The sequence below is a fragment of the Ctenopharyngodon idella genome, chromosome 23, assembly GCF_019924925.1.
Source record: "Ctenopharyngodon idella isolate HZGC_01 chromosome 23, HZGC01, whole genome shotgun sequence".
Classification (NCBI taxonomy): domain Eukaryota; kingdom Metazoa; phylum Chordata; class Actinopteri; order Cypriniformes; family Xenocyprididae; genus Ctenopharyngodon; species Ctenopharyngodon idella.
Genome location: NC_067242.1, coordinates 25801632 through 25823875, shown reverse-complemented (window position 1 = coordinate 25823875; position 22244 = coordinate 25801632). Strand labels below are relative to the sequence as shown.

The 22244-nt window shown below is 41.6% G+C and overlaps 1 protein-coding gene across 9 annotated transcripts in view; it reads right to left on the bottom strand.

Annotated features, from left to right (window-relative positions):
* Positions 1–10085: 10085 nt before the first annotated feature.
* The window catches only part of LOC127506149 (aurora kinase A-like), a 123080-nt gene continuing 110921 nt past the window's right edge, over positions 10086–22244 (bottom strand). For 5 of the 9 annotated variants that reach the window (XM_051882315.1, XM_051882314.1, XM_051882316.1 and 2 more), the window contains 4 exons: positions 11734–12115; positions 11455–11634; positions 10657–10796; positions 10087–10378 (listed from right to left, as the gene is read on the bottom strand). In XM_051882315.1, the coding sequence (XP_051738275.1) occupies positions 10663–10796; positions 11455–11634; positions 11734–12115 (696 nt within the window). In that variant the 3' untranslated portion in view covers positions 10087–10378; positions 10657–10662. Of the gene's footprint in view, positions 10379–10656; positions 10797–11454; positions 11635–11733; positions 12116–12357; positions 12409–12555; positions 12651–12835; positions 13037–13654; positions 13973–14068; positions 14345–14604; positions 15882–22244 lie in introns of those variants that run through there. The other 4 variants (XM_051882329.1, XM_051882330.1, XM_051882327.1 and 1 more) reach the window with 4 other exon arrangements.

Sequence of the window (22244 nt, the reverse complement as noted above, 5' to 3'; positions counted from 1 at the left end):
ATTCGCCTCGTCTCTCAACCAACAAATAGCGATCGGTTTGAGTGTGTATATATTCAGTCAGAATTCATAACTCGCGTCGCTATAGCAACTAAAATTTGAATCACTCATACGCGCGCGCACACTTCAAGTCACGTGTGTGAGCAGAGCGCGTGAGCGCACATCGAATCTGAACACATTTATTAAAGTTACTAACTTAATTTTGACGTTTTCTTTAAGACAGATTTATTCTTTCTGAACAATTATTCTTCCTAATATTATTATAATCCGTGGAATTAAAATCCATCGTGTCCAAAATCTTAATTAATTATCTAATTATTAGGCCAATTCATAATTGAGCAAAAGCGTCATTGCTTCTGTTTAAAGTGCATGAGGCCAGAAATGTTGAAGCGGGTGGGCCTTCATGAAACAGGGTGAGGAAATCATACAGGCCTAATCATATCGAGTATGAAAACCGTATGCCAAATTATCAGACAAAAAAAAAAAAAATACGCAGCGCAGTATTAAGTTCAAAGTTACAAAACAGCAAATAACCTACATTCATGAACTTATGAATTTATATATGGTCAGACCAGATAAGCTACGCACAGACTATTTAAGACAGTACTGGCTATGACTCGATGACAAATGCTAGACTAAGACACTCTCTCCGCTCCTCAAACACTAGTTTTTATAGAGAGAGTTTCTCGAGTAAAGAAAACGCTGTACTTATTCAAACAAACAGTTCTTTATTTACCCTAATATTGTAAACAAGCAGAGATCTCCCTCCAAAGCGTGCAGCACTTCATTCACGATAGAGGCATGTGGAGTTATGAGGTTTGACTGACAGTTTGAAGAGCCAATGGAGTTACGAGGTTTAGTCACAAGTTCTTTTTAATACTTTTCATTGGTTAAATATTTTACAACCTAGAGACGTAAGGGGTGACCAATAGTAATGATTTATGGAGAAAAAATAAAAATGACGAAATTTGTAGATACGAGGTTTCTGCATGTCAGCGACTATATGAATTAATGTTTACAATCTTTTAACTATAACTATACACTATAAATGTTTCTACTTTCTACACGGAGATGATCTCATCATAATAATGTCTTGTTATGGGAATTGCGCGGTTTCATTGCTTGGTTTCTTGCAGCAGTACATATCCAAATATATATCCAAATTAGGCGTTTAAAGTATCGACCGATCATATTTGTTTCATAATTTTCAAATTCAACTCCACATTCCACAAACGTGGAAATCTTACCATCACTTCCTGGGCGGGACTAACAGAAACTGACGAATCAAACTTTTCATTTTGACAAGTGGGAGAGGGGAGACAAGGAAACGGCCTGCAATTGACCATGGAAATCATTCTTTTAACTAAATAAACAAAGTTAAAGTGTGATGAGACATCTTTTTGGAAAATGACCAACTATTTATTGGGTGGGCCCAGGCCACTGAATTGAAGGGGTGTCAATTGCAATAAACTGTAAATTCATTGAAAATTAATAATTCCATGAATTATAAAAACATTAATTTAAAAGGTGAAGTATGTAGTTTCTGCAACACTAGTGGGACCTAGCGCAGAGCTGGATTTATGCACAGACTTATCCTGCAGCACATTAAGAACATTATACCTCCTGAACTAGACAGCCACCAGTTTGCTTACAAGGCGAACCGATCTACAGAGGACGCAGTCACCACAGCCCTCCTCACAGCCCTGTCCCATCTGGGGCTGTCTAACACATATGTTAGGATGCTATTTGTTGACTTCAGCTCTATGTTTAATACAATAATTCCCCACAAACTGGTACACAAACTCCTTAAGTTAGGTCTGCCCACCTCACCGTGTTCATGGATCAGAGACGTTTTAACAAAAAGACCACAAGTGGTAAGAATAGGGGATATACATCATCTACCCTCATTCTGAACTCTGCAGGGATGCGTACTCAGTCCAGCCCTTTTTACTCTTTTCACATACGACTGCAACCCATCCATGCCTCGAACACCACTGTGAAATTCGTCGATGATACCACTGTAGTGGGTCTCGTATTGGACAATGATGAGACCCACTGCAGAGAGGAGATCCATCACCTGGCCCTGTGGTGTTCACAACACAATCTGGTTTTGAATGCCACTAAAACCAAAGAGGTTATTGTGGACTTCAGAAGGACAGCACATGCTCCACTGCTCATACAGAGGGTGGAAGTGGAGCGTGTGGATGACATCAAGTTCCTGGGCATCCACATTACAGCAGACCTCACTTGGGCTCTTAACACCTTCCAACCTGGTGAAGAAAGCTCAACAAACTCAACTCCTCAGGAAGCTGAAGCAGGTCAGACTCTCTTCTCGGCTGCTGATAAATTTCTATGAGTCCCAGAGTATTCTTTGTCACTGTGTAAATGTGTGGTATGTCAGCTGCACAGCACAGGACAGGAAGGACTCGGCCCGGAGGGATGGGTTCTGTCGGCCTCTATTGTGAATGAAGTGCCGCAATCAAGTGTCTCTGCTTGTTTGCAGGGGTAAAAAAAAGAACTGGTTCTTTGAATAAGTACAGCGTTTTCTTTACCCCAGAAAATCTATATAAAGACTACTGTTTTATGTTTTTGAGGAGCGGAGAAATCTGTTTTAGTCAAGCGTTTGTCGTCAAATCATGGTCAATAATGTCTTAAATAGCATGTGCATAGCACTTCATTTTTATAACATGAGATTTTGGACAAACTACAGGAAAACTGAGTGCCCATATAGCTACAATAAACGTTATAATCTGTAAGTTCATGAAAAAGTAATGCGGTAAAGCCATTTTAAGGGTGGGCAAAACACGTGGGCCGACATTCACTGGTCAAAAACTCTATTTGAGCTTGATTTTGGTGGAATGTTAATAATATAATGAATCATGCAAGTGTCTGACCATATAAAGCCATAATATCAACTTTGACAACACGGTGTTTAACTATTTAAAAAATACAGTGACTAGTGTGATATAGGGAAAACATTTATTTTGCCTTTCACAATATGAGGTAAATCCGGCCCTACCTCTAAGACTGTTGGGGCGGGGCGGGAGTGGCACTACTAGGTATGAAGGGAATTATTTGAGATTTAGAATAACGGGGTGATTGATACTTGATATAGGCCTGAGTGCAATAATTCCAAACGGATATCCAAAAACTTAAATATAAAAAATTGAATCTCTGTCTTTCTTGCAGCCCTGACTGTGCTGTCGCTTTTAAACAGTAACTGAAGTAATCGGCATACTCATGGCCAAATCGCTGACAGGAACGGAGCAGCGGCTTGAGTGCTTCGATACTTGGGCAAGAGCGTTGTAGCGTCATCTCGCTTTTAAAGACACATGAAATTTGAATAAAATATCACGTCAACTTCATGAATGATAGTTTATTTAACATGGTTGTACAGTGTGACAGTTTCCCACACATTTGTAAAACATTTTACAACAAGGTGTTTTTAACCTTAGTTAGCCTAACTAGTTAACGATCAATATTGTTGATTGGACTGCACTGACACTGTTGGATGAGAACTGAACCGAGATGGACGTCGACATCACTGTTCCCCTCCGAAAGCTTAAGTTAGCATTGTCTCACTGACCTGCGGAGATGGTACCTTAGAGTTAAAGGGCAACTTCTCAGTGACCTCCTCCTCTTCCTCCTTCTACTGCTGCTTCTTCTGGTTGATGTGTGTGTGGGAACTCATAGGGGCCCATGGGCACTGGCAGGCCTTGAGCAAAGCCTGATATGTCTTCACTCTTCACCCGGTAGAGAAGACTCTCCCAGCAGAGTCAGACTGTAATTCCTGCATTTCAACTCGGAAGGAAATTGCAACTTTACCATCACTGAACTGGCAACCATAAGCTCTTCCTGCTTCTCTGCATCTTCTGTTAGCCATTCTGCGTAGCCTCTCCAGTTGGCGCGGTCACGACGACAGGCCTCGATCTACAACCAGCCATGTGCTTACTCATGAAGAGAGAGAGAGAACGTCTCAGGTTACGTATGTAACCATGGTTCCCTGAGAACAGGGAACGAGACACTGCGTTTGAAATGCTATGGGGAACGTCACACGTGAACCGATGTCTGAAAGCCAAGTATCAAATCTCTCCAATCCTACTGGCCGGCGACAGCCTATGACGTCATCATAGCGTGACCCAGAAGTATATAAGGAGCGTCTAGAGAATCAGTCAGTATCTTATCGTCTGAGGGACTGTTCAGCAGGCAGCCCCGGAGCATGGCAAGGAAACGCAGAGTCTCGTTCCCTGTTCTCAGGGAATCATGGTTACATACGTGTAGCGTCTGGATAGATCCGGCGTAGTCAATCAACTTTGGAAATTTCAGAATGCTTTTACTGTGCATGTAAATCACGAATCGGCTCCGGCAAGTCCGGGACCAATTGCCCCATTGGCACCTTTGTTACCCCAGTAAAGAAAAACAGAACATATTCTCACCAGCTCCAGAGACTTCAAAGAGTCACCCTGGTGGGACTAAGTGTCATGTGGTCACAGACACCGGCCACAACCCCAATACACACACACATACAGACACTCACAAACACGCATGGAGATTGTGAATGTACATTTATCCTCCAAATATGACTGTGCCAAAGTGTAGCCGTCGCTGTATTTAAAGGTGCATGTATTTATCCCTAGTATATAAGCTTAGCTATGACTGTAGTTGTATTAGTTTTCTTCTAAACGATAAAACTCAAGTATAAACGGTATCTCCCCTTTTATGTCTTTGCCATCTGACAAGTTTGGTCTCATTGTAAAGCTTTCATTATGCACTAATTGAAAATGTATGTCACATGACTGTAAAATGCATTCTTCTATTTTTAATGGTACTTTGAAGAAAATGTACTCAGATCTGACACTTCATAAACCATGCAAATTAGGTCATAAATGGAGACAAAGAAAGAATCTGCCCGCCAAAATCGCACCCTCATCATTGGCTGATGTATCCCAGGAGGCGTTCTGGTCTGTTGTCCTTAAAACACAATGACACGTGTCTCTCATTTGTCTCTCGATTGTCCCTCGCCATTTAACACACGTCTCTCCCAGACGTCTCGGCGACCGCGCTTCCATCACGCGCCCCCCTCTTTTCGGGACGACCATCTTTTGGCAACAAGTTTCTTTGTCAAACCCTCTTCATCCGTCGCCCGAAGTCTTCACTCTTCATCACCTAGGAGACGGACTCTTTTTCTCTATTTTATCTTACTCTTAAGTTAAACCCTTGTTTGAAAACCCGCCGAAGAACACCTTCTCGGAAAAGGACCAATCGCTTCAGCCGCACGCACCGAAACTCCTGCAGAAACACGAAACGACCACAGCACCTGAACCTATGCAAGTACAGAACCATTCTTTTCAAAGCGTTTTAAGCTCGATGTGTAAGCTGAGTTTCCTTGCTGGCTCTCAAAGGTTTTAACTGTTCGTAAGTTGCCATTCCTTTGATCACCTCTGTTTTCTTGACTTTACTTTCGCTTTCTATTTATGTGTATTGTTTGTGTATGTTTAGTAGTATAGTCTCTGTATCCGTAGTTTCATATATTAAATACATTATATTCATGCTCGATTGTTTTTTTTGCTCATGCAACAAACCCAGGTCACTTTAACGTTTCGATCCAGTATCCTTGCTTTACGCATTGATGCTAGAATAGGAAGTCTTTCTCGTGGCCAGAGAAAAACCTTCCTTTTATAATCGGCTATGAAGAGCTAACGGTTTGCTGGACAAACTAATAGTTTCTCTAAATTATTATCAAACCAGAACTAATCATATATGTAATTGATTATATGTATATGTATTATGATTAATCGTAAAGCTTTATGATTTATTATATTCATATATTTCACCCATAAATTAATTAAATACCTGTACAGAATTGCTACATACGTAACCTGAGACGTTCCCTTTCGAAGGGAACTCTACTCTGCATTTGAAACGCTATGGGGAACGATATACCCACGCCGCCATGCTTGAGGGGAGTGCATGCCAAATGGCTAGACAAACGTAAAAGCAATTTCGAAAGAAACGCCAGAGCAACTCACCCTCAGGTCACACAAAGGCTGTTAGTGCCAGCATTCCCTACGGCCAACAGCCCAAGCTAAACCTCAAAGAGGCCTTCCGCAGAAAGCCTACCAAGGCTGCTACAAGGCTTGTGGGACCAAATCTTCCGAAGAAAGAAGGTCCCTTTAAGGGAATGTGGCCAGGGATCTGAAAGGAACCCCACCCAGCCACTAGAAGGGGGACATAGTCACCCTCAAATGCCACCAGGGAGGCCGACCTGGTCTGACAAAAAACCTAATCTCTAGCCAGCAACCTGTCTGTATACAGAGTCTCAACAATGCATTCTTCAGAGAAGACAGCGTGTAAGAGCGACTGCAGAAAGGCAGTAAGCAACTCAAACCCGAGCGTAGAGACGGGCATCCCGGAGAGCAGAACTCAGTAAAAAACCTTCTACTCTCTAAGCAAGAGGAGTAGAACATATGCCATTGCGTCCCAAGGAGACCTCAGGACAGGTCTAAGAATCCAAACAGACACGTGGCATCAGCTCGTGGAAGTGCTACCAAGCTCAAGGGAGCAAATGTAGAAAAACCCAACCAATGTAAGGTTTACTAAATAAACTCACCCTGAGAGGCCACAAAGAGGTTTCTACAGGAGGCCCAGAAGGCCTACAACTTAAGACACGTGGCATCGGCTAGTGGCTATTATCTCCACACAAGCCATCAGGCCATACACTCAGTAATGCACCTTTTACTCTTAAACAAGAGGAGTACACAGTCCGCCACAATACTCTGAGAGAGGCCACAAAGAGGGCCTACTCCTATATTTAGCAGAGACAGGCGTGGCCAATGGCGGCGAAACAAATTCCAACACAGAACTGTGCCAACATGCTATTTGAAAGGAGGCCTAAACGGGGCCTACAACTCCAACAACACGTGGCGTCAGCTAGTGGTATAAAGGGACCAAGCTCAAAGGAGACCAGCTCTAAACCCAACCAACAGTTGTGGGTAACTAGCTTAACACAACCTAAGCTAAGTCTACACATTCCAACAGGCAATTTACCAACTACAATTACAAAGGGCACAACAACATGCTACCAAGGTCTGAAGGAGGCCTAAAAGGCCTACTACCTCAAACAGACACGGCATAAACCTGTGGCAGTGCGAAATATTAAGTGAGCAAAACTCATGAACATCTACCAACAACGCTTGTAAAACACACGCTACCATACTAGAAGGAGGCTCAAACTGATAGAGGCAACAACTCCTACAGTATATGCAATATAGCTGTTGTGGCAGTGATCAAACCAAAGGTAGCTAGGCTAGCAGCAGCAAACAACGTCAGGCGGCCAGAGGCCGACAATAGGGCAGGTGTAAAGTCGCCCTCGCAAAGAGAGGGAATCGATTACCGACGCTGCTGGCGTCTGCGATCGATCACCTCCCTTAAATCCTGCTTCTTCCTCCTCGAGTCGCGCCGTCTCTGCGACTTACTCCTGGGAGGAGGAGGAGCACGAGCGGCCACACTGGACCTCTGGACCTGTCTCTGAGCCTCAGCTCGAGATGAACCAGGACCTCCTGGCCCAGATTCGGATCTGAGCGGGATGCAGGTTCTAAACACTGCCGAGCGCGCCCTCGCCTCCCTGAACTTTCCAACCACCACCTCGACGGAGGTGCCAGAAAGTTCAGAGGGCGACACCGGGGCATCGAGGAGAAAGCCCTTCTCTGTCTCCCCGATGTCCGCCAGGTTCAACCACAGATGTCTCTCCGTGGCCACCATCGCCGCCATTGATCTTTCATCAATAGGGGGCGTTGACACATACCCATGCTGGCTCAATCCCTCAACATCAGCGAAGTTCGCTCGCTGATGTCGATGAATACGAGCCGAATACGGGTTTTTCCATGCCTTCTCGATCTCAACATGAAGATCGGGAAGGAATGGAAGGCTCACGGGAGTTGCAGGGCCATGGCCGGAAAGGAACCGCTCGTCAATCCGTCCGCGTGCGGTTTCTTTCCTAACGTGCTCCCAAGGCAGCTGCAGCCTGCCAGAAGCGCACTCCATAACCTCCAGCAGCTCAGCATACGCAGGGCAGGGAGGCTTAGAAGAACCAGCAGGCTCACCTGCTTGTTCTTCAACCACCATCTCCTGCTCTCTGGCGCTATCAGCCAAAAGAGCACTCGCTGCTGGATCCGATGACGTCAAAGAAAGGACGTCATCGTCATCCAGCAGCTCATCCCCGCCAGCCGCTGGGGGCTGAGAAAGATTAACGCCTCTCAAACTCCTCAGCGAGCTCCACCTGCAAGCCTCATGATTTCAGCCGCCGCTCTGCCTCTGCGCACACTTCATGAAACCTTTGTCAGACATGATAGAAAATATTCCTTACCAGATTCGATTGCAAAGCGATCAGACACAACAGTCCTGAAAGATGAAAAGATACTGATTGATTCTCTAGGTACTCCTTATATACTTCCGGGTCGCACTATGATGACGTCATAGGCTGTCGCCGGCCAATAGGATTGGAGAGATTTGATACTTGGCTTTCAGACATCTGTTCACGTGTGACGTTCCCCATAGCATTTCAAAAGCAGAGTAGAGTTCCCTTCGAAAGAGAACTCTCTCTCCCTCAACAAGAACAGAGTTGAACTAACCATGCAAGTTCATCACAACTTCTTCATTCGACGCAGAAGAAATTGACTGAAACTCATGGAATCATCACAATCCTTGTTCAGGAACTTCACAAACTGCCTCCACTGCAAACAGCCATGCAAGTATCATACATTTAATGAGGTGCTCTGAAAATAATAAGCTGATGGTTCTTTTCATGGTAAATAACTCTTTTCCATAGCCTCATTCCCTGTTTCCATTTTTTGGTTCATTCTTTCATTTCCCATTTTACCCATGTACTGTATGTGTGATTGTGTGTGTTTGGATTTGTTGTTCATGATTTAGTTAATAATCTTGTGCACAATACATAATTTGGTTCTGACTCCCTGCCTGCAGATAAATGTCACTTAAATGATTGATCTTGTTTCACGCTCTGAGCATTGTAAATGCTAAGAAAGAATTATTTATCTGTGGCCATGAAAAATACCAATAATGATCAATACTGACAAACTGATTAATTGATTGTAATGTTAATGTAGCTACATCAAGTTAATCCGTTTAACTGATCCAAATATTCGTAATTAATCATACCAAGTTACAAATAATTATTAACATTTCCCATTTGAGCTAATTTGAGCAACATTTATAGATGAAATTAACTAATTTATTAATTGACGATCTTTACAACGGAACTGAATCAACACTGAACAATGACACCAACTTCTTTTAGAGCTGCTGTACAGCCGAAATGAACTGTTTGCATCACTGAATAATTATTTTCCTGTTATCACTGTAAAGCTGCTTTAAAACAATCTGTATTGAATAAAGCACTAATAAAGGTGAATTGACATAAACATAATACATTAAACTTCTGAAGCATTTATTAATCTCAATGTAATATATTTTTTAAATCAAAACTTGTATCTTTTAATTGCAACTGAGCTAACATGAACTAACAATAAACAGCTATAGTTTAACATGTAACATGTATTCCTCACTGTTAGTTAATATTATTTATGTTGATTACACATTATTTTGATGGTTCCTCAACAGACATTCTATTAGCTATAAGCAACTTTGCAACTACATGTCAACTAACTCTCATTAAAGTATTAGTAGACTGTAGTAAACTGTTCGGTTAGGGTTAGTTTATGTAGAATAAGTTGACAGAAAAATAGTTGCAAAGCTACTTATAGTCAGTTGAATGTTTAGGAATCATCAAAATAAAGTGTTAGCAGATATTAAGCAGACAGTTTACCAAAACTCTAGTTAGTTGACATGTAGTTGCAAAGTTATTTATAGTTAGTATAGATAAAGATGTTAGTATAGATGTGTCAAAAGAGGACCATGGAAATAAAGTGTTACCCTTACTTTAGCATTGTGTACAGAAATCAAATGTAATTAATCAATGTTAAGTGCTGGTACTGAAACTTATCTTAAAGGAATGGTGCACCTGTTTAAATGAAGCAGACTGTTTAAAAGCATTTCTCCTTTTGTATTCATTAAAAGCATTTATTCAAAGGGATCATATACAGATTATATATATACATATATACAGATTGGTCATATAAAAAAGTGCTATATAAATAAAGATGTCTTGATTTGACTTAAAAACAAAGCAAATGTGTCTGTGATGAATTGATGTCTTGCAGTCTCTCTGTTCTTGCTCAGACGTGGACAGGCTCTGATCTCTGGTGTGGCGGCTTGAGTTCCTGTCAGGTTGGGGTTGGACTTCAGGCTTCGGGTCAAGCCTCGAGCTCAAGTCCTCCACCAAGGACAGCAAGCATGTTATTTCCTATCCAATACAAAGATTATATGAACAAGTCAACTCATGAATGTTTCTAGAGCTAATTTACAACAGAACTGATTCTGTTTGCATCACTGATTCTGTTATTTTCCTGTTTGAAGCTGCTTTGAAACAATCTGTATTGTATAAAGCCTTATATAAATTAAACTTGACTGAACTATAACAAGAACATTACAATGAAAAACAAATTACAATCTCACTACAAATCATCTAGAATTGAACACAAATGATAATAATCCTACTCTGTCTGTTACACTTCCTCACACCTGAAATCACTGATCGAGTGAATCTCCTGAGCTTCTCCAATCTAGATCATTTCTAATCCATTGATGTTGTAAGATCTGCTCTAATGTCGGCCGTTTAGTTGGATCCCGGGTTAGGCACTGGCTAATCAGATCACTGCATTCTGTACAAATTTTAATAAGGAGAGAGCTGGTTAGTCATGACCATGTGACTTGGCATCTATGAAAACAGCACCTACAACATGATTAATATAATGTAAAATGTTCCTTATCTTTACTTTAAAAGTGAAGTATGTAGTTTCTGCGACACTAGTGGCACCTACAGCGGAATTACAAAATAAAACATTTTCGAAAACCCTTGCAAACGTCCCTTTCGCGCATCACGTCTTCCACAACTTAAACATCACAAACGCAGCTCTTACTGGTTCTTATGAAGGCATGTTTCAGGTCCAACATATTAGGAATACTTTTAGCTGTGTTGCATTTGTCTTTATGAAACTTTATCGGGTGCATGAAGATGCTGTATGATACTGAAGCATGCTTTGTAGCGCATAGCATCACAATACTCTGTTCATTGTGACGTGTTCATGATCCGTTTAATCTTTCATGTTATTAATGCAGCGAGTTTTGCCTTTCACTGCTGTAACTAAAGCTGAATTTATTTTCCCATGACTCCATCGGCTACAGTAGCCACGCCCCAAACTCTCGCTATACATTGAGCTATATATAAAAAAATCTTACATACTTCACCTTTAACAGTTTCTGTGCAGAGCCTTTGCTTTATGTGTGTGTTGATCAATGTTATCAATATTATTCACTCACCTTTGGATAAGTTGGTGTTCTGAAATGTAACTTTAGCTTGTTTGATTTCCATTCTATCCCAAAAAGGAGAACATGTGTTCACCATCTCGTACAACAACACTCCTAGAGCCCAGACGTTCGCTGCGACGGCGTGGAATCTCGGTTCTGCGAAGACTTCAGGTGGGCAGTAATCCAGTAATCCTGTAAGCAGACATTTGCACATTGTTAAGGATTTTTTTAAAAGCGTCAAATAATCAGTAAGTCACTACATTCAGGTTTCCACACTCTCAAAATGCTCACCAAGGTATATGTTGCTCTCGTAGCCATCGCTACTAAACAGCTGACCGCAGCCAAAGTCTATCAGCTTGAGCTCTAACGTGTTTTTCTTCAACAGGAAGTTCTGCGCATGAACATCATTATGAAAAACGCAATGCTCAATGCAGTGTTGTACTGCCAGCACAGCCTGTCGCATGATGACCCGTGCTGTTGTTTCGTCCAGTTGAGGATGACGAATGATGAAGTCCAGCAAGCTCTCGCAGGGTTCAGGGTACTCCATAACCAGAGTGAATTTTCGAGGATGTTCAAACCAATTGTACAGTTGTATGATGTAGGGGCTTATGGGTTCTCGCCTCATCATTAGCAGCAGCGCCACTTCTGTAACGAGAGGTTCGGGATGCCCAGGCTAGAGAAAAGTAGCAGACAGAAGGTTAGCTGGGTAAAAATCTGAAGAAAACATAATTTTTAAATGTACTTTTCTTTGATCTTTGTAGATGTGTTCAACAGAGCCTTTTCAGCTCAAAGTTATTTGGTGCTTCTAGGCTTATTTGTCTATTATATTCACACCTAATGCTTCCTACAGGTGTATTAACTACAGTAATCAGCACTTAAACAACTAAACGCACATTCAGGTTTTGGCCAACTTACAATATCAAGATAACGGTTGTTGGCAGTCTTGCGTATCCGCTTGATGGCAACCTGAAAAAAAAAAGAAAAAAGAATTCAATAACAGTAAAAGTATTCAAGCAGCTGACCTTGCACCAAGTATTAAACCATCTGTTAAATGTCTTAAATATGTTTTGATGCATGCAAGAGCAAAATGTTTTACAATTCGGTAAGATTTACCTTTTTGCCATCAAATTTGCGTGTCCCCTCGTACACCCTGCCAAATCCTCCGGATCCAATCATCTCTCCCACGTTAAAGAGAGACTCAAAGGACTCTGAAAACAAACAGAAAAATATGAGCTTCCTAGAAAATTGTTTTGTTTTAAAAATATCAGTGCTGGTTGTGTCGAGAAAATAATATTAATATTCTCTGAAAACAAGCCTTAGGATATTTTTAGTGGAAAACAAGACAACAATACTGTTTAAAATAATGTTGAAGAAATAATGACTGGCGATTCACCATTATTTGTCTTGACTCTGGAGTGATCAGGTGACGGCTCAGGATCAGGTGACGGCTCCAGATCTGGTGGAGGGACAAAAGGCTCCACAACATCCACAGCACTACTGTGGCAACAGCAGCTGAAAGGACTCTTCATGGCCTTCCACAGCATCTTCAAGAAAGATCGAAATCTTTTCCTCTTCCTCCATTCTGTAGGTTTTTCTGAAATGAAGAAAAATGATAGAAAACACAACTATTAGAAACATCTCTGACCTCAAATTAAGCAATGATAGAATGACATCACTTATATTTTACTGTTAAATTCTTAACTGTAATGTTACAAATCCAAAGTAATGGAAATATTTCCAAGCTATCCGCCTGACTTCTGCTTAATGCCTGTATAAATGTCCCAAAATCTTATTTCACAATATTAATTAAGTCATTTTATTTCACAATTATCATAATCTGATCTTTTATTAAAAAGAGAATATACATTTCCAGGCTTCATTTGGCCAACTCTGGCACATGTGGCTCAGTTCTGGTAATGGCAAAGATCACATGGGCCATATTTTAAAATAGATTTAATACATATTTATATTTAAAACTTTTAATAAATACATAGTAATGTCTTATTAATGACATAACTGACTCTGTAATACTCGCCAGGACATTTTGACAATTTTGTGTTTATTCGACAATTCACGCACAATAAGTCGCAAAACAAAAATTGTTTTCGGGATTGTATGCTGTCTGAGAAGCGGGTGTTTCGGGTGTGTGTCAGACAGCGCAAGTACAATTGATCTGTACACTTTACACGGCCCAGCCTCATTTAAATCTCACCTGTTGAGCTCTTGTTCACAGGAGAAGACTCCATGGCACCCTGGGCAGTTCGGCCATTTGAAGTCTCTGTTGGCTCAACAGGAACTTGACCTGGCAGCGGAGGGCTCATCCACTCTTCGAGGCTGTCACCCCTGGACAAACAGCGGTTGCCACAACTGCCCTGTTCGTTTGGGCTCTCCGATCCATCACCACTCCACCTCCAACAGACACTGTACGAGCCTCTGCTGCTCAGGCTTAATGACTCTCTACAAAACCGCCTCTTTACATTGTCCTCAGAGAGGGACAAAGATGATGTGGACATGATGCCTGGTGAAGAATCTGGAATATTTCAAACATCAAAAACTGTTTTTTAATAATATCAATAATCAATGTATTAACTGAGCCATAACTCCTTTAATAAAAGCTTATTCTGACCTCTGCGAGACCATGTAGCAGGTCTTTTAAATGGATTGGACGGACGTCCATCATCTGGGCTCTGCTGGCTGCTGCTCTGCCACTTCCTCCTCCAGTGATCCTGACCTGTGGACACAAAAACAGACTCAGAGGGCAGAGGTGTTAAATATCCAGGTAGGTCCTGGCTCAGCGTCCGGGTCTGGTCTGGCAGCGGATCCTGATGGCATTCATCAGAACCGGGTCTCCAAACCTCCTGACCGGCCGTCTGAGAGGAAGCAGCTCTCCTGGATCTGGAGGCTGGAATATTTCAGACATCACAGAGTTAGTAATGTTTTAATAATAATCAATAATCAATGTCAGTGGTCAATTACAAACTGGTACTATAGTTACTCAAATTGAAAAGTTTATTTCATATGCAAGGAATCAAATAGATGTGATCACCTAGCTGGGAAAATTGGGGGATCAAATGGGTTCCCTCGCACAAGTTTCTTCACATTAATTTAGTCAATCATTGTACAACATCATACCATAAACAAATGAAAAACTAAAGCACTCACCTCCTCTTTCACCCCTGTGAGCCTTCGACATCCTCCTCCAAACTGCAGTAAAAAACAATACAAAATACAATATAAAAAAGAATAAAATACAACTATCCTCAGGAAAAAAAATAATAAATAAATAAAAAGGAAAAAAAAAGAAAAAGAAAAAAAGAACAATAAAATAAAACTGTCCTCAGAAATAATATGAACTCTTTAAAAAATAAAACTATGTAGATGATATATCCTCCGATGTCCTTCTAGAATAAAACTCTCAGAAATCCTCCAAACAGCTTCAAAATCCGCACAGGAAAAGCTTCGTAAAAGTCTCTGAATTCGCCTCGTCTCTCAACCAACAAATAGCGATCGGTTCGAGTGTGTATATATTCAGTCAGAATTCATAACTCGCGTCGCTATAGCAACTAAAATTTGAATCACTCATACGCGCGCGCACACTTCAAGTCACGTGTGTGAGCAGAGCGCGTGAGCGCACATCGAATCTGAATACATTTATTGAAGTTACTAACTTAATTTTGACGTTTTCTTTAAGACAGATTTATTCTTTCTGAACAATTATTCTTCCTAATATTATTATAATCCGTGGAATTAAAATCCATCGTGTCCAAAATCTTAATTAATTATCTAATTATTAGGCCAATTCATAATTGAGCAAAAGCGTCATTGCTTCTGTTTAAAGTGCATGAGGCCAGAAATGTTGAAGCGGGTGGGCCTTCATGAAACAGGGTGAGGAAATCATACAGGCCTAATCATATCGAGTATGAAAACCGTATGCCAAATTATCAGACAAAAAAAAAAAAAAAAAAAAAAAAATACGCAGCGCAGTATTAAGTTCAAAGTTACAAAACAGCAAATAACCTACATTCATGAACTTATGAATTTATATATGGTCAGACCAGATAAGCTACGCACAGACTATTTAAGACAGTACTGGCTATGACTCGATGACAAATGCTAGACTAAGACACTCTCTCCGCTCCTCAAACACTAGTTTTTATAGAGAGAGTTTCTCGAGTAAAGAAAACGCTGTACTTATTCAAACAAACAGTTCTTTATTTACCCTAATATTGTAAACAAGCAGAGATCTCCCTCCAAAGCGTGCAGCACTTCATTCACGATAGAGGCATGTGGAGTTATGAGGTTTGACTGACAGTTTGAAGAGCCAATGGAGTTACGAGGTTTAGTCACAAGTTCTTTTTAATACTTTTCATTGGTTAAATATTTTACAACCTAGAGACGTAAGGGGTGACCAATAGTAATGATTTATGGAGAAAAAATAAAAATGACGAAATTTGTAGATACGAGGTTTCTGCATGTCAGCGACTATATGAATTAATGTTTACAATCTTTTAACTATAACTATACACTATAAATGTTTCTACTTTCTACACGGAGATGATCTCATCATAATAAATTGTCTCCTGTTATGGGAATTGCGCGGTTTCATTGCTTGGTTTCTTGCAGCAGTACATATCCAAATATATATCCAAATTAGGCGTTTAAAGTATCGACCGATCATATTTGTTTCATAATTTTCAAATTCAACTCCACATTCCACAAACGTGGAAATCTTACCATCACTTCCTGGGCGGGACTAACAGAAACTGACGAATCAAACTTTTCATTTTGACAAGTGGGAGAGGGGAGACTAGGAAACGGCCTGCAATTGACCATGGAAATCATTCTTTTAACTAAATAAACAAAGTTAAAGTGTGATGAGACATCTTTTTGGAAAATGACCAACTATTTATTGGGTGGGTCCAGGCCACTGAATTGAAGGGGGGTCAATTGCAATAAACTGTAAATTCATTAAATGATTGTACTCAATTAGCTTTCAGGCTATTATGAATAATTAAGGCTTTGAAAATTAATTCCATGAATTATAAAAACATTAATTTAAAAGGTGAAGTATGTAGTTTCTGCAACACTAGTGGGACCTAGCGCAGAGCTGGATTTATGCACAGACTTATCCTGCAGCACATTAAGAACATTATACCTCCTGAACTAGACAGCCACCAGTTTGCTTACAAGGCGAACCGATCTACAGAGGACGCAGTCACCACAGCCCTCCTCACAGCCCTGTCCCATCTGGGGCTGTCTAACACATATGTTAGGATGCTATTTGTTGACTTCAGCTCTATGTTTAATACAATAATTCCCCACAAACTGGTACACAAACTCCTTAAGTTAGGTCTGCCCACCTCACCGTGTTCATGGATCAGAGACGTTTTAACAAAAAGACCACAAGTGGTAAGAATAGGGGATATACATCATCTACCCTCATTCTGAACTCTGCAGGGATGCGTACTCAGTCCAGCCCTTTTTACTCTTTTCACATACGACTGCAACCCATCCATGCCTCGAACACCACTGTGAAATTCGTCGATGATACCACTGTAGTGGGTCTCGTATTGGACAATGATGAGACCCACTGCAGAGAGGAGATCCATCACCTGGCCCTGTGGTGTTCACAACACAATCTGGTTTTGAATGCCACTAAAACCAAAGAGGTTATTGTGGACTTCAGAAGGACAGCACATGCTCCACTGCTCATACAGAGGGTGGAAGTGGAGCGTGTGGATGACATCAAGTTCCTGGGCATCCACATTACAGCAGACCTCACTTGGGCTCTTAACACCTTCCAACCTGGTGAAGAAAGCTCAACAAACTCAACTCCTCAGGAAGCTGAAGCAGGTCAGACTCTCTTCTCGGCTGCTGATAAATTTCTATGAGTCCCAGAGTATTCTTTGTCACTGTGTAAATGTGTGGTATGTCAGCTGCACAGCACAGGACAGGAAGGACTCGGCCCGGAGGGATGGGTTCTGTCGGCCTCTATTGTGAATGAAGTGCCGCAATCAAGTGTCTCTGCTTGTTTGCAGGGGTAAAAAAAAGAACTGGTTCTTTGAATAAGTACAGCGTTTTCTTTACCCCAGAAAATCTATATAAAGACTACTGTTTTATGTTTTTGAGGAGCGGAGAAATCTGTTTTAGTCAAGCGTTTGTCGTCAAATCATGGTCAATAATGTCTTAAATAGCATGTGCATAGCACTTCATTTTTATAACATGAGATTTTGGACAAACTACAGGAAAACTGAGTGCCCATATAGCTACAATAAACGTTATAATCTGTAAGTTCATGAAAAAGTAATGCGGTAAAGCCATTTTAAGGGTGGGCAAAACACGTGGGCCGACATTCACTGGTCAAAAACTCTATTTGAGCTTGATTTTGGTGGAATGTTAATAATATAATGAATCATGCAAGTGTCTGACCATATAAAGCCATAATATCAACTTTGACAACACGGTGTTTAACTATTTAAAAAATACAGTGACTAGTGTGATATAGGGAAAACATTTATTTTGCCTTTCACAATATGAGGTAAATCCGGCCCTACCTCTAAGACTGTTGGGGCGGGGCGGGAGTGGCACTACTAGGTATGAAGGGAATTATTTGAGATTTAGAATAACGGGGTGATTGATACTTGATATAGGCCTGAGTACAATAATTCCAAACGGATATCCAAAAACTTAAATATAAAAAATTGCATCTCTGTCTTTCTTGCAGCCCTGACTGTGCTGTCGCTTTTAAACAGTAACTGAAGTAATCGGCATACTCGCGGACAAATCGCTGACAGGAACGGAGCAGCGGCTTGAGTGCTTCGATACTTGGGCAAGAGCGTTGTAGCGTCATCTCGCTTTTAAAGACACATGAAATTTGAATAAAATATCACGTCAACTTCATGAATGATAGTTTATTTAACATGGTTGTACAGTGTGACAGTTTCCCACACATTTGTAAAACATTTTACAACAAGGTGTTTTTAACCTTAGTTAGCCTAACTAGTTAACGATCAATATTATTGATTGGACTGCACTGACACTGTTGGATGAGAACTGAACTGAGATGGACGTCGACATCACTGTTCCCCTCCGAAAGCTTAAGTTAGCATTGTCTCACTGACCTGTGGAGATGGTACCTTAGAGTTAAAGGGCAACTTCTCAGTGACCTCCTCCTCTTCCTCCTTCTACTGCTGCTTCTTCTGGTTGATGTGTGTGTGGGAACTCATAGGGGCCCATGGGTACTGGCAGGCCTTGAGCAAAGCCTGATATGTCTTCACTCTTCACCCGGTAGAGAAGACTCTCCCAGCAGAGTCAGACTGTAATTCCTGCATTTCAACTCGGAAGGAAATTGCAACTTTACCATCACTGAACTGGCAACCATAAGCTCTTCCTGCTTTTCTGCATCTTCTGTTAGCCATTCTGCGTAGCCTCTCCAGTTGGCGCGGTCACGACGACAGGCCTCGATCTACAACCAGCCATGTGCTTACTCATGAAGAGAGAGAGAGAGAACGTCTCAGGTTACGTATGTAACCATGGTTCCCTGAGAACAGGGAACGAGACATTGCGTTTGAAACGCTATGGGGAACGTCACACGTGAACCGATGTCTGAAAGCCAAGTATCAAATCTCTCCAATCCTATTGGCCGGCGACAGCCTATGACGTCATCATAGCGTGACCCGGAAGTATATAAGGAGCGTCTAGAGAATCAGTCAGTATCTTATCGTCTGAGGGACTGTTCAGCAGGCAGCCCTGGAGCATGGCAAGGAAACGCAGAGTCTCGTTCCCTGTTCTCAGGGAATCATGGTTACATACGTGTAGCGTCTGGATAGATCCGGCGTAGTCAATCAACTTTGGAAATTTCAGAATGCTTTTAGCCTCCTGAACTGTGCATGTAAATCACGAATCGGCTCCGGCAAGTCCGGGACCAATTGCCCCATTGGCACCTTTGTTACCCCAGTAAAGAAAAACAGAACATATTCTCACCAGCTCCAGAGACTTCAAAGAGTCACCCTGGTGGGACTAAGTGTCATGTGGTCACAGACACTGGCCACAACCCCAATACACACACACATACAGACACTCACAAACACGCATGGAGATTGTGAATGTACATTTATCCTCCAAATATGACTGTGCCAAAGTGTACCCGTCGCTGTATTTAAAGGTGCATGTATTTATCCCTAGTATATAAGCTTAGCTATGACTGTAGTTGTATTAGTTTTCTTCTAAACGATAAAACTCAAGTATAAACGGTATCTCCCCTTTTATGTCTTTGCCATCTGACAAGTTTGGTCTCATTGTAAAGCTTTCGTTATGCTCTAATTGAAAATGTATGTCACATGACTGTAAAATGCATTCTTCTATTTTTAATGGTACTTTGAAGAAAATGTACTCCGATCTGACACTTCATAAACCATGCAAATTAGGTCATAAATGGAGACAAAGAAAGAATCTGCCCGCCAAAAATCGCACCCTCATCATTGGCTGATGAATCCCAGGAGGCGTTCTGGTCTGTTGTCCTTAAAACACAATGACACGTGTCTCTCATTTGTCTCTCGATTGTCCCTCGCCATTTAACACACGTCTCTCCCGGACGTCTCGGCGACCGCGCTTCCATCACGCGCCCCCCTCTTTTCGGGACGACCATCTTTTGGCAACAAGTTTCTTTGTCAAACCCTCTTCATCTGTCGCCCGAAGTCTTCACTCTTCATCGCCTAGGAGACGGACTCTTTTTCTTTATTTTCCGGTTATCTTACTCTTAAGTCAAACCCTTGTTTGAAAACCCGCCTAAGAAGACCTTCTCGGAAAAGGACCAATCGCTTCAGCCGCACGCACCGAAACTCCTGCAGAAACACGAAACGACCACAGCACCTGAACCTATGCAAGTACAGAACCATTCTTTTCAAAGCGTTTTAAGCTCGATGTGTAAGCTGAGTTTCCTTGCTGGCTCTCAAAGGTTTTAACTGTTCGTAAGTTGCCATTCCTTTGATCACCTCTGTTTTCTTGACTTTACTTTCGCTTTCTATATATGTGTATTGTTTGTGTATGTTTAGTAGTATAGTCTCTGTATCCGTAGTTTCATATATTAAATACATTATATTCATGCTCGATTGTTTTTTTTGCTCATGCAACAAACCCAGGTCACTTTAACGTTTTGATCCAGTATCCTTGCTTTACGCATTGATGCTAGAATAGGAAGTCTTTCTCGTGGCCAGAGAAAAACCTTCCTTTTATAATCGGCTATGAAGAGCTAACGGTTTGCTGGACAAACTAATAGTTTCTCTAAATTATTATCAAACCAGAACTAATCATATATGTAATTGATTATATGTATATGTATTATGATTAATCGTAAAGCTTTATGATTTATTATATTCATATATTTCACCCATAAATTAATTAAATACCTGTACAGAATTGCTACATACGTAACCTGAGACGTTCCCTTTCGAAGGGAACTCTACTCTGCATTTGAAACGCTATGGGGAACGATATACCCACGCCGCCATGCTTGAGGGGAGTGCATGCCAAATGGCTAGACAAACGTAAAAGCAATTTCGAAAGAAACGCCAGAGCAACTCACCCTCAGGTCACACAAAGGCTGTTAGTGCCAGCATTCCCTACGGCCAACAGCCCAAGCTAAACCTCAAAGAGGCCTTCCGCAGAAAGCCTACCAAGGCTGCTACAAGGCTTGTGGGACCAAATCTTCCGAAGAAAGAAGGTCCCTTTAAGGGAATGTGGCCAGGGATCTGAAAGGAACCCCACCCAGCCACTAGAAGGGGGACATAGTCACCCTCAAATGCCACCAGGGAGGCCGACCTGGTCTGACAAAAAACCTAATCTCTAGCCAGCAACCTGTCTGTATACAGAGTCTCAACAATGCATTCTTCAGAGAAGACAGCGTGTAAGAGCGACTGCAGAAAGGCAGTAAGCAACTCAAACCCGAGCGTAGAGACGGGCATCCCGGAGAGCAGAACTCAGTAAAAAACCTTCTACTCTCTAAGCAAGAGGAGTAGAACATATGCCATTGCGTCCCAAGGAGACCTCAGGACAGGTCTAAGAATCCAAACAGACACGTGGCATCAGCTCGTGGAAGTGCTACCAAGCTCAAGGGAGCAAATGTAGAAAAACCCAACCAATGTAAGGTTTACTAAATAAACTCACCCTGAGAGGCCACAAAGAGGTTTCTACAGGAGGCCCAGAAGGCCTACAACTTAAGACACGTGGCATCGGCTAGTGGCTATTATCTCCACACAAGCCATCAGGCCATACACTCAGTAATGCACCTTTTACTCTTAAACAAGAGGAGTACACAGTCCGCCACAATACTCTGAGAGAGGCCACAAAGAGGGCCTACTCCTATATTTAGCAGAGACAGGCGTGGCCAATGGCGGCGAAACAAATTCCAACACAGAACTGTGCCAACATGCTATTTGAAAGGAGGCCTAAACGGGGCCTACAACTCCAACAACACGTGGCGTCAGCTAGTGGTATAAAGGGACCAAGCTCAAAGGAGACCAGCTCTAAACCCAACCAACAGTTGTGGGTAACTAGCTTAACACAACCTAAGCTAAGTCTACACATTCCAACAGGCAATTTACCAACTACAATTACAAAGGGCACAACAACATGCTACCAAGGTCTGAAGGAGGCCTAAAAGGCCTACTACCTCAAACAGACACGGCATAAACCTGTGGCAGTGCGAAATATTAAGTGAGCAAAACTCATGAACATCTACCAACAACGCTTGTAAAACACACGCTACCATACTAGAAGGAGGCTCAAACTGATAGAGGCAACAA